Genomic DNA, 13,567 nt, shown 5'->3' on the forward strand with positions numbered 1-13,567 from the left:
CATTGTTTTGAGTTTGTGAAACTATTTTTAGTTTGTGAAACTTTTTTTGAGTTTATGAAACTTTTTTTTAGTTTATGAAACTTTTTTTGGAGTTCATAAAACTATTTTGAGTTTGTGAAATTTTTTGTGAGTCTGTTAAACTTTTTTTTGAGTTTTAGAAATAAGTTTGTGAAACATTTTTTGGGGTTTGTGAAACTTTCTTTGAGTTTGAAAAATAATTTTGAGTTTGTGATACATATTTTGGAGTTTGCATATTTTTGCAAATTTCGACAATAAAATTTGTGGACAAGAGTCGTGACGTCATCACTTGTGTTTTTTGGGGCGGAAGTGGGTCATTCTCAAAAACATGTTCAGTGTGAGGACATTTCCTCTTATTCTTGTTGAAAACATGAACATCTTGCTCATTTTGCAAAGCGGATGTGTAACTCTGCTTCTCTACACCAAATTTATCATTTACGAACCATGTTCAAGGACCAAATATATTCGTAAATGGACCTTATGCTCATATTCCTTTCTAAAGCCCCCCTAAAAAGGATTGTAGTGCTTACTGTTGGGTCCTGGGCTGTCCGAGGGACCTTGATAGCCGTACTTTTCAAAGTGTCCCTTCAGTGTCTGGATGTCCTGGGTGACCTTGTGCTGCACGGCCCTGCAGGCGTGGATGAAAGTGTTCACCTCCTTCTCCTGTGTTTTCTGCTTGCTCAGCACCTCTTGCATCTGGCCCTGCAACAACAAAGCGATATTTTTGAAAATGCCTGAAAAAAAAAAAAAAAAAAGGAATATGTTTTCTCAGCCAACTCCAGCCCACAAATGCTAATAAACGCTAATAAGAGCGTGAGCCTGAAGTAGGGCTGGGCAATATGGTTTAAAAAAGTAAGATACAGTAAATGAACAAGTAATAAAAATAATATAAGATTGATAAGCACTGAAATAAAGTATCAAAAGTATTGATATTAGAGCATAAGATTTGGTATCTGCAGTATCGTTGTTTCCTTAGTTTTAACCAGAGATTCTCTCGTCAAAACTAGTTAGAATCAACGCAGACTTTCCAAAGGATTGTTGTTTGTCTTCGTGTTGTCTGTCTAATTGTAATAAATGCAGACGAGGCGTGTTAGCTGAGTTCTCAACGTTTACTCACACAGCGTGCTCATAACCGTGGCTACATACGACCATAGACATGTTATAAGTAGACGCAGCATTGGCTGCTGTGACGCGAGGAATTGGGCCGCCATCTTGAAGTGGTGATGAGGAGCCGGCGAGCGGCCTAAACTGACAGTTGACAGGTAGAAAAGCGTCTTCCTGCTCAAATGAGCGGACTGTTGAAAATAGGAATCGGGGGATTACTTTTCACAAGTAAGATTTAACATTAACTTACTATTGGTTGTATTTTGTGAAAAGTGCATATTGTATTTAGTTCTCTGTAAGGCTGAAACGACGCGTCGACGTCATCGGTTACGTAAATACGTCGACGCCATTTTTGTGCGTCGATGCGTCGCATATTTACTACTGTCATGGCGGATCGCAAAGCAGACGGTGCGAGCGAGGGGAAAAAAGCACGCCAAAAGTCATCAAAAGTATGGGAGTATTTAAATAAACGGCCTAATAATGTTGTTGTATGCACACTGTGTCGAGCGGAAATGGCCTATCATAGCAGCACAACGGCTATGAACGAACATTTGAAAAGAAAACACCCGACAGCGTTCTTGCCATCACCATCAACTAGTCAATCGTCCGCGTGAGTATACGTTGTCATCATTACACAAAAACATGAATGTGTCATTTGTATCTGCGTTGTAAATTCATAAACTAAAGCGCCGTTTCGCTCTGAGAGGAGCGTTTGGCGTGCCTGTTCAGTGTTTACAAAGACACGCTCCTCTTTAACGCTGTGGAGAGGTGGGGCCGGCGAGCGAGCGGCGAGGTGGGGCGCGCCGGGAGCGACGCCGCAATCATCCAATCTCCTCTCGCTGAAGAAAAGGGGAGCAGCAGAGAGAGAGGGAAGAGAGACTGGAAGGAGCCAGAGTGAAGCTGACGTGGAGCGAGAGAGGAGAGACAGAGACAGAGGACGACGAGCGAGCGAGGAAGAGGAGCTGAAAAGCGAGGAAAGAAAGAGAAAAGAGTTGGAAGAGAAAATACTTTGTGTAAAATTAGAAGATTGTAAACCTGGCAAAGCCGTCTGGCGTTCAGTCTGTCGGTCCTGAAAGAACCCCACGGCACAAGACGTGTCACAAACGCTAACGTTAATTAGTTGTGCAAATACCTTTTACAACATTAACGGTTACATATACTATGTACAAACCAACAATTAACTTTCACTTTAATCATACTATCATTGTTGTGTTATTAAGCAAAATAAGCAATACTTTTACTTTTGTTGAAATGTTTACACTGTTGTTACAGAATATTTTGTTTTGCACTTTTTTGTATTGGATGTTTATCTTTATTTTTGCACATTTTAGCAAATAAGCAATACTTTTACTTTTGTTGAAATGTTTACATTGTTACAGATTATTTTAGTTTTGCACTTTTTTGTATTGGATGTTTATCTTTATTTTTGCACATTTTAAAGCAAAATAAGCAATACTTTTACTTTTGAAATGCTTATACTATTGCAGAATATTAAGATTTGCACTGGATGTTTACTTTTATATTTGCACATTAAAAAGCAAATAACCTACTTTTAATTTTGTTAAATGTTAAAAGTTTTAAATGTTTACATTGTTACAGAATATTTTGTCATGTTGTTGTCAATGTTGACTGAGTGGCCATACTTCTTTTTTTTTTTTTGTAAATAAAGGCCATGCCTTTTGAAGAAACTGGCCTACATTTATTTTTTCATCTTTATTTTAAATAAAAAAAATAATCGGTAAAAGGAAAAAGAATCTATAGATTAATCGAAAAAAATAATCTATAGATTAACCAATTAATCGAAAAAAATAATCTATAGATTAATCGATAGAAAAATAATCGTTAGCTGCAGCCTTAGTTCTCTGCAAACCTATGAAATGTTCTATTTTGTCTTCATTATTTTGTCAGAATGCACCAGAATGCTTCATTTGTATGTGAAAATCACAAATAAATCTTCTGGGGGAGGATGACCCCCCTACTGGGGTTTGGTTTACAAACTTTCAGCCCCACCTAAAACAAAATTCACCAGCCTGATTATGATGCATTCTCATTTTAGGCAAAGTATAAGACAATACTTTCTTAACAGTATAATTGTAACCAGGAATAAGTCTTCAAGTAACAATATTCAAATACTAACATTGTTGGGTAAGACAGAATTTGCTTTTATTCTGAATCCAGTGAAACAGATTGGTGGTTTTAGCTGATATAAAGACTTTTTATATATGTTTATATATAAACTTTTTATATATGTTTATGTTGAAGTATTTGGCAGACGCTTTTATCCAAAGCGACATACATAAAAAAATAAATATAAAACAATCACTGTAAACATGATCATTTAAGGGAAAATATCAATACAAAGTGTCAAGATAGCATAAACTCTCTGCTGCTGTAGCAACAGAGATACAGTCTATAAGATATATAGATATATAATGTATTCATACATTGTTTATGTAGGATATAACCTAATCATATTGTTTCTTCTATTTAAAAATAGCTGACCGTTTTCCCCCCTTCTCTGGGATTATATTCCCAGTTTTTATCTCGGACGTCTGGTCATTTATAGCAGTGGTCCCCAACCACCGGGCCGCGGTACCGGTCCGTGGATCGATTGCTACCGCGCTGCACATGAATTAAAAATAAAATAAAATAAAATGTTTTTTATTTTTATTAATCAACATGAAAAACACAAGATACACTTACAATTAGTGCACCAACCCAAAAAAACTCCCTCCCCCATTTACAATCATTCGCACAAAAGGGTTGTTTCTTTCTGTTATTAATATTTCTGGTCCCTACATTATATATCAATACAGTCTGCAGGGATACAGTCTGTAATACAGCCCCCCCCCCCCCGGTCCGTGGGACAAATTTTCAAGCGTTGACCGGTCCGCAGTTGCAAAAAGGTTGGGGACCACTGATTTATTGATTGAAACTTTTATTAGTAGATTGCACAGTTCAGTACATGTTCCGTACAATTGACCACTAAATGGTAATACCCGAATAAGTTTTCAACTTGTTTAAGTACCGTATTTTCCGCACCATAAGGCGCCCTGGGTTATAAGCCGCGCCTTCAATGAACGGCATATTTCAAAACTTTGTCCACCTATAAGCCGCCCCGTGTTGTAAGCCGCATCTAACTGCGCTAAAGGAATGTCAAAAAAACAGTCAGATAGGTCAGTCAAACTTTAATAATATATTAAAAACCAGCGTGATGTGGGCGCGCATGGAGTCGTATATCAACATGGACGGAGCTGCGTGAAAAAAGCCACCCGGCCTCTTCGCGTAAACTTACCGTAACCACTCGCTCATCTTTTCTTCATCCATCCATCCCTTCGAGTTAGCTTTTATGATGACGCCGGCTGGAAAGGTCTCTTTTGGCAAGGTCTTCCTTTTGAATATCACCATGGGTGGAAGTTTCTGGCCATTAGCATGGCAAGCTAGAACCACAGTGAAGGATGACTTCTCATTCCCTGTGGTGCGAATATTCACCGTACGTGCTCCCGTTGTATCCACAGTGCGGTTCACAGGAATATCAAAAGTCAGTGGAACCTCGTCCATGTTGATAATGTTCTCTGGCCGGATCTTTTTTTCAGCTATCTTGTTTTTACAATATGCACGGAAAGTAGCCAGCTTTTCTTGAAAGTCTTTAGGCAGTTGCTGTGAAATAGTAGTCCATGTGCGGATGGAGAGATTGCGTCTTTTCATGAACCGGAAACCTGTCGCTTAGTAGGAGCCATTTTGTGGTCTTTACAGATGTAAACACACAAAGGAAATGAAACGTAATATCCGCGCGCTTCTTCTTCTTCTACGCGGGCGGGAGGTTGCTTACAGTAGAAGAAGAAGCGCTTGCTGTTCTATGGGGGCGGGTGCTTACCTTGGCGGTTGCTTGCGTAGAAGAAGAAGCACTTCCTCTTCTACGGGGAAAAAAGATGGCGGCTGTTTACCGTAGTTGCGAGACCGAAACTTTATGAAAATTAATCTTAATATTAATCCATATATAAAGCGCACCGGGTTATAAGCCGCACTGTCAGTCAGCTTTTGAGTAAATTTGTGGTTTTTAGGTGCGGCTAATAGTGCGGAAAATACGGTAAATCAATTCATGGTACAAATATATACTATCAGCATAATACAGTCATCACACAAGTTAATCATCAGAGTATATACATTATGTACAATCCGGGGGTGGGATGAGGAGGGTTTGGTTGATAACAGCACTTCAGTCATCAACAATTGCATCATCAGAGAAATGGGCATTGAAACAGTGTAGGTCTGACTTGGTAGGATATGTACAGCGAGCAGAGAACACAGTGAGTTCAGATAGCATAAGAACAAGTATATACATTAGAAATACATTTGATTATTTACATTTGGTTATTTACAATCCGGGGAGGTGGGATGTGGAAGGGGGAGGGTGTTAGTCAAGGGTTGAAGTTGCCTGGAGGTGTTGTTTTAGTGCGGTTTTGAAGGAGGATAGAGATGCCCTTTCTTTTACACCTTATAGCATATAAGAATATTATATTACTGTTAAGCAAACTATGAATAATAAAACATGTCTCCTTTATCATAGCGACACGTATGACAAAAAAATGTGTGAAAATCAGTGGTATTCAGTGAGGTAGGATTATTTAAATACGCTGACAGTTCGTTGCTCCTGTCAAATGAATTGCACTGAGTGGAGCGGATCACCACTCCAAGATGGCGGCCCCGCGTCTCGTCAGCGCCAGTAGGCAGTAGCGCTCGATGCTGCGTAACCTTAGAAGACGTCTATGCGTACGACACTCAATGGGGCTATCGCGCATGCTCGTCACTAGTGATGGGTTGATGAGGCGTCATGAAGCGTTTCGACACATTGCAAAACTGTATTGATACTGTGTCACTAAATACTGACATCTGCTGGACATTAAAAATCCCTACAGGCAACCTATGGACCGACTCAACTGACACTGATTTTATGCCCTAGTACAGGGGTCACCAACCTTTTTGAAACCAAAAACTACTTCTTGGGTACTGATTAATGCGAAGGGCTACCAGTTTGATACACACTTAGATAAATAAATATATTGTCATTTGTAAGTTACACGTAAGTGTGATTTAAACAAGAATAGCTAAATAAATACATTTTATATATATAAAAAAATGGGTATTTCTGTCTGTCATTCCGTCGTACATTTTTTTTTCCTTTTACGGAAGGTTTTTTGTAGAGAATAAATGATGAAAAAAACACTTAATTGAACGGTTTAAAAGAGGAGAAAACACGAAAACATTTAAGATAAAATTTTGAAACATAGTTTATCTTCAATTTCGACTCTTTAAAATTCAAAATTCAACCGACAAAAAGAAGAGAAAAACTAGCTTATTTGAATCTTTTTGAAAAAATTAAAAAAAGAATTTTTGGAACATCATTAGTAATTTTTCCTGATTAAGATACATTTTAGAATTTTGATGACATGTTTTAAATTGGTTAAAATCCAATCTGCACTTTGTTAGAATATTTAACAAATTGGACCAAGCTATATTTCTAACAAAGACAAATCAGTATTTCATCTAGATTTTCCAGAACAAAATTTTTAAAAGAAATTCAAAATACTTTGAAATAAGATTTAAATTTGATTCTACAGATTTTCTAGATTTGCCGGATTAATTTTTATGAATTTTAATCATAGTAAGTTTGAAGAAATATTTCACAAATATTCTTCGTCGAAAAAACAGAAACTAAAATTATTATTCTTTACAATAAAAAAACATTTTTTTTTTACTTGAACATTGATTTAAATTGTCAGGAAAGAAGAGGAAGAAATTTAAAAGGTAAAAAGGTAAATTTGTTTAAAAATCCTAAAATCATTTTTAAGGTTGTGTTTTTTCTCTAAAATTGTATTTCTAAAAGTAATAAGAAGCAAAGTAAAAAATAAATGAATTTATTTAAACAAGTGAAGACCCATCCATCCATCCATTTTCTACCGCTTATTCCAAGTGAAGACAAAGTCTTTAAAATATTTTTTTGGATTTTCAAATTCTATTTGAGTTTTGTCTCTTTTAGAATTAAAAATGTCAAGCAAAGCGAGACCAGCTTGATAGTAAATAAATAAAATGTAAAAAATAGAGGCAGCTCACTGGTAAGTGCTGCTCTTTGAGCTATTTTTAGAACAGGCTAGCGGGCGACTGATCTGGTCCTTACGGGCTACCTGGTGACCGCGGGCACCGCGTTTGTGACCCCTGCCCTAGTATATACAATAATATAAACCAAGTCATTGTATTTCATTTAGGATTATTTCATATCTTCATTTAAATAAAAATATTTTTTAAATCTTTTTTAGATACAGTCAATAAATGTGAACATGTATCATAACATGGAAATCTAAGAGAACGTGTTGTGGATGATTGTGGACTGGGAATTTTTTTAATTTTATTTTTTTTACACATTTTTATAAAAAAAAAAAAAGAAAAGTTTTTCCGACGTATTACATTTTAAACGATTTCTCTTCTTAGTTATTATTTCTCCGGCTGTAGAAAAGAGCCGCTCACAGGGCACAGAGGAGGCGTCAGTGCGACACAGTTGGCGTATCGGTCACGTGACCAAAACAGCTCATTATCGGTCACGTGACTTTCTAAAAGCTCGACGCATGCGCCGATACATCGGTGTTGCCGGACCCATCACTACTCGTCACTACCGTTGCATGCTGGGTAGTGTAGTTCCTATCTTCCCTAGCTCATAACGACACAGTCTTGTATGGAGATGGAGCCCTGGTTTAAGACAGCAGACATGTTTGTGTTGTCCTACCTTCAAGGCCACCACGTCGCACTTCAAGTCGTAATAAGCCCGCATGCCTCTCGCCGCCGCTTCTGGAACACCGAGCCAACACATTCACCGTCGGAATGTTGAAGTCAGTCATGTTTATGAATGTTGAAGTCAGTCATGTTCATGAATGCTAAAGTTGGAGTTAACTCACCGCTGTCATCGCGGTCGTGTCGGCCGTCAAAAGAACGACGAAGTCGGTCCGTCTCCGATTCGAGGGTCACGGCCAACTTCTTCAGCTCGGCGAAAAACTGCGACCTAGGATCCATTTTTCCGGGCTCAAAGTGTTTGTTAGTAGCTACATAAATGCTGAAAAATACTTATTAAATACTCCTTTTGACCTGCTGTTATTTTGCTTTTGGCGCCACCGGAACTGTTAGTTCTTCTTCGTTGGTATTCTTTGAACGGTATTTGCGGCAGTGCCCCCACCCGGCATTGTGTTGTAACTACACTTAGAGTGCAGCATAGTGAAGAAAATAAACACTGCATCAGGGGAGCTTTTTCAGCTGCATACTGAAAAAGTCAAGGTATGCAGGGGCCCTTTTGATATATTTTTATTCTTTTTAAATGCTAGAAAAAACCCATTATTCTCTTTATTATTATTATTATTATTATTCTCTTTAAGAAGGGGAACCGGAGGGTGTGTTCTAACTATCGTGGGATCAAACTCCTCAGCCTTCCCGGTAAGGTCTATTCAGGTGTACTGGAGAGGAGGCTACGCCGGATAGTCGAACCTCGGATTCAGGAGGAACAGTGTGGTTTTCGTCCTGGTCGTGGAACTGTGGACCAGCTCTACAGGTAAAAGCCAGTAAATTAGAATATTTTGAAAAACTTGATTTATTTCAGTAATTGCATTCAAAAGGTGTAACTTGTACATTATATTTATTCATTGCACACAGACTGATGCATTCAAATGTTTATTTCATTTAATTTTGATGATTTGAAGTGGCAACAAATGAAAATCCAAAATTCCGTGTGTCACAAAATTAGAATATTACTTAAGGCTAATACAAAAAAGGGATTTTTTAGAAATGTTGGCCAACTGAAAAGTATGAAAATGAAAAATATGAGCATGTACAATACTCAATACTTGGTTGGAGCTCCTTTTGCCTCAATTACTGCGTTAATGCGGCGTGGCATGGAGTCGATGAGTTTCTGGCACTGCTCAGGTGTTATGAGAGCCCAGGTTGCTCTGATAGTGGCCTTCAACTCTTCTGCGTTTTTGGGTCTGGCATTCTGCATCTTCCTTTTCACAATACCCCACAGATTTTCTATGGGGCTAAGGTCAGGGGAGTTGGCGGGCCAATTTAGAACAGAAATACCATGGTCCGTAAACCAGGCACGGGTAGATTTTGCGCTGTGTGCAGGCGCCAAGTCCTGTTGGAACTTGAAATCTCCATCTCCATAGAGCAGGTCAGCAGCAGGAAGCATGAAGTGCTCTAAAACTTGCTGGTAGACGGCTGCGTTGACCCTGGATCTCAGGAAACAGAGTGGACCGACACCAGCAGATGACATGGCACCCCAAACCATCACCCAACCATGCAAATTTTGCATTTCCTTTGGAAATCGAGGTCCCAGAGTCTGGAGGAAGACAGGAGAGGCACAGGATCCACGTTGCCTGAAGTCTAGTGTAAAGTTTCCACCATCAGTGATGGTTTGGGGTGCCATGTCATCTGCTGGTGTCGGTCCACTCTGTTTCCTGAGATCCAGGGTCAACGCAGCCGTCTACCAGCAAGTTTTAGAGCACTTCATGCTTCCTGCTGCTGACCTGCTCTATGGAGATGGAGATTTCAAGTTCCAACAGGACTTGGCGCCTGCACACAGCGCAAAATCTACCCGTGCCTGGTTTACGGACCATGGTATTTCTGTTCTAAATTGGCCCGCCAACTCCCCTGACCTTAGCCCCATAGAAAATCTGTGGGGTATTGTGAAAAGGAAGATGCAGAATGCCAGACCCAAAAACGCAAAAGAGTTGAAGGCCACTATCAGAGCAACCTGGGCTCTCATAACACCTGAGCAGTGCCAGAAACTCATCGACTCCATGCCACGCCGCATTAACGCAGTAATTGAGGCAAAAGGAGCTCCAACCAAGTATTGAGTATTGTACATGCTCATATTTTTCATTTTCATACTTTTCAGTTGGCCAACATTTCTAAAAATCTTTTTTTTGTATTAGACTTAAGTAATATTCTAATTTTGTGACACACGGAATTTTGGATTTTCATTTGTTGCCACTTCAAATCATCAAAATTAAATGAAATAAACATTTGAATGCATCAGTCTGTGTGCAATGAATAAATATAATGTACAAGTTACACCTTTTGAATGCAATTACTGAAATAAATCAAGTTTTTCAAAATATTCTAATTTACTGGCTTTTACCTGTATACTCTCGGCAGGGTCCTTGAGGGTGCATGGGAGTTTGCCCAACCAGTCTACATGTGTTTTGTGGACTTGGAGAAGGCATTCGACCGTGTCCCTCGGGAAGTCCTGTGGGGAGTGCTCAGAGAGTACGGGGTATCGGACTGTCTGATTGTGGCAGTCCGCTCCCTGTATGATCAGTGCCAGAGCTTGGTCCGCATTGCCGGTAGTAAGTCGGACACGTTTCCAGTGAGGGTTGGACTCCGCCAAGGCTGCCCTTTGTCACCGATTCTGTTCATAACTTTTATGGACAGAATTTCTAGGCGCAGTCAAGGCGTTGAGGGGATCTGGTTTGGTGGCTGCAGGATTAGGTCTCTGCTTTTTGCAGATGATGTGGTCCTGATGGCTTCATCTGGCCAGGATCTTCAGCTCTCACTGGATCGGTTCGCAGCCGAGTGTGAAGCGACTGGGATGAGAATCAGCACCTCCAAGTCCGAGTCCATGGTTCTCGCCCGGAAAAGGGTGGAGTGCCATCTCCGGGTTGGGGAGGAGATCTTGCCCCAAGTGGAGGAGTTCAAGTACCTCGGAGTCTTGTTCACGAGTGAGGGAAGAGTGGATCGTGAGATCGACAGGCGGATCGGTGCGGCGTCTTCAGTAATGCGGACGCTGTATCGATCCGTTGTGGTGAAGAAGGAGCTGAGCCGGAAGGCAAAGCTCTCAATTTACCGGTCGATCTACGTTCCCATCCTCACCTATGGTCATGAGCTTTGGGTTATGACCGAAAGGACAAGATCACGGGTACAAGCGGCCGAAATGAGTTTCCTCCGCCGGGTGGCGGGTCTCTCCCTTAGAGATAGGGTGAGAAGCTCTGCCATCCGGGAGGAGCTCAAAGTAAAGCCGCTGCTCCTCCACATCGAGAGGAGCCAGATGAGGTGGTTCGGGCATCTGGTTAGGATGCCACCCGAACGCCTCCCTAGGGAGGTGTTTAGGGCACGTCCGACCGGTAGGAGGCCGCGGGGAAGACCCAGGACACGTTGGGAAGACTATGTCTCTCGGCTGGCCTGGGAACGCCTCGGGGTCCCACAGGAAGAGCTGGACGAAGTGGCTGGGGAGAGGGAAGTCTGGGCTTCCCTGCTTAGGCTGCTGCCCCCGCGACCCGACCTCGGATAAGCGGAAGAAGATGGATGGATGGATGGATAAAATGCTAGAAAAAACCCATTATATTTATTTAAAGACAACACTTTGTCAGTGTTGTGCTATAAGTGACAAATGATATTATTATTAATAATTAGTATCAAAATGTCATATTTTTCACATTGCATTGCATCTTTTTGCTCTTTTTACAACTATATGTTGTGAGCCTTTTCCTGTAAGAATACAAAAATAATAATAATAATATTTCAATTGTGTAACTAAACAACCTAGCGTGTAAAAATAACTTAACAATGAAAATTAACCACAATATTAGTGTTCAGTTATAATGTTAACATTGTTGTAGTTGTAATTGTTTTAAATTAATTATTTCATTAGTTAATGGTATTATTTTGTTTATCACATTTTTTAACTGTATGCTTGTTTGATAATGTTATTTTGTTACATTTTTATTTTGAGCGCTTCTGATATTTTAAATTGGGGGAATCCAAACTTTTTGTAACAAAACAAAATTACAGTATTTAACTTTGTTTCAAGTTTGTGTTTTAGGTGACATAGTATATTATTATTAATAATTATTATCAAAATGCCACCTTTTTCACATCGCATTGCATTGTTTTGCTCTTTTTTCCTTAAAATGTTCCTTTTGTTTTTTTCCAACTATATATTGTGAGCCTTTTCCTGTAAGAATACAAAAATAATAATAATAATATTTCAATTGTGTAACTAAACAACCTAGCGTGTAAAAATAACTTTAAAATGAAAATTAACCACTATTAGTGTTCAGTTATCATTTTAACATTGTAGTAGTTGTAGTTTTTAAAATTCATTATGTTATTAGTTAATGGTATTCTTTTGTTTATCAATTTTTTTTTAACTGTATGCTTATTTGATAATGTTATTTTGTTACATTTTTATTTTGAGCGCTTCTGATATTTTAAATTGGGGGAATCCAAACTTTTTGTAACAAAACAAAATTACCGTATCTAACTTTGTTTCAAGTTTGTGTTTTAGGTGACATAGTATATTATTATTAATAATTAGTATCAAAATGTCATCTTTTTCACATCGCATTGCATTGTTTTGCTCTTTTTTCCTTAAAATGTTCCTTTAGTTTTTTTCCAACTATATTGTGAGCCTTTTCCTGTAAGAATACAAAAATAATAATAATAATAATATTTAAATTGTGTAACTAAACAACCTAGCGTGTAAAAATAACTTAACAATGAAAATTAACCACAATATTAGTGTTCAGTTATAATGTTAACATTGTTGTAGTTGTAATTGTTTTAAATTAATTATTTCATTAGTTAATGGTATTCTTTTGTTTATCACATTTTTTAACTGTAAGCTTGTTTGATAATGTTATTTTGTTACATTTTTATCTTGAGCGCTTCTGATATTTTAAATTGGAGATATCCAAACTTTTTGTAACAAAACAAAATTAAAATATTTAACTGTCGAGTATTTAAATTTGTTTCAAGTTTGAGTTTTAGGTGACGTAGTATATTATTATTAATTATTAGTATCAAAATGTCATCTTTTTCACATCGCATTGCATCTTTTTGCTCTTTTTTTCCTTAAAATGTTCCCTTTGTTTTTTTCCCAACTATATGTTGTGAGCCTTTCCCTGTAAGAATACAAAAATAATCATGTTGAAAATAATAATAATAACATTTCAATTGTGTAACTAAACAACCTAGCGTGTAAAAATAACTTAACAATGAAAATTAACCACAATATTAGTGTTCAGTTATAATGTTAACATTGTTGTAGTTGTAATTGTTTTAAATTAATTATTTCATTAGTTAATGGTATTCTTTTGTTTATCACATTTTTTAACTGTATGCTTGTTTGATAATGTTATTTTGTTACATTTTTATTTTGAGCGCTTCTGATATTTTAAATTGGAGGTATCCAAACTTTTTGTAACAAAACAAAATTACAGTATTTAACTGTGGAGTATTTAAATTTGTTTCAAGTTTGAGTTTTAGGTGACGTAGTATATTATTATTAGTTATTAGTATCAAAATGTCATCTTTTTCACATCGCATTGCATCTTTTTGCTCTTTTTTTCCTTAAAATGTTCCTTTTGTTTTTTTTCCCAACTATATGTTGTGAGCCTTTTCCTGTAAG

General features: G+C 38.0%; 1 protein-coding gene across 2 annotated transcripts in view; it reads right to left on the reverse strand.

Annotated features, from left to right (window-relative positions):
- The window catches only part of ska3 (spindle and kinetochore associated complex subunit 3), a 34,818-nt gene extending 26,457 nt beyond the window's left edge, over positions 1-8,361 (reverse strand). Inside the window, exons 1-4 of one of the 2 annotated variants that reach the window (XM_061926094.1) lie at positions 8,260-8,361; positions 8,073-8,176; positions 7,904-7,965; positions 549-720 (exon numbers count right to left, since the gene is read on the reverse strand). In XM_061926094.1, coding sequence (XP_061782078.1) covers positions 549-720; positions 7,904-7,948 — 217 coding nt within the window. In that variant the 5' untranslated portion in view covers positions 7,949-7,965; positions 8,073-8,176; positions 8,260-8,361. Of the gene's footprint in view, positions 1-548; positions 721-7,903; positions 7,966-8,072 lie in introns of both variants that reach the window. The other variant, XM_061926092.1, reaches the window with a different exon arrangement.
- Positions 8,362-13,567: the final 5,206 nt, after the last annotated feature.

This window comes from Nerophis lumbriciformis, linkage group LG31 (genome assembly GCF_033978685.3).
Source record: "Nerophis lumbriciformis linkage group LG31, RoL_Nlum_v2.1, whole genome shotgun sequence".
In the NCBI taxonomy this organism is placed as follows: domain Eukaryota; kingdom Metazoa; phylum Chordata; class Actinopteri; order Syngnathiformes; family Syngnathidae; genus Nerophis; species Nerophis lumbriciformis.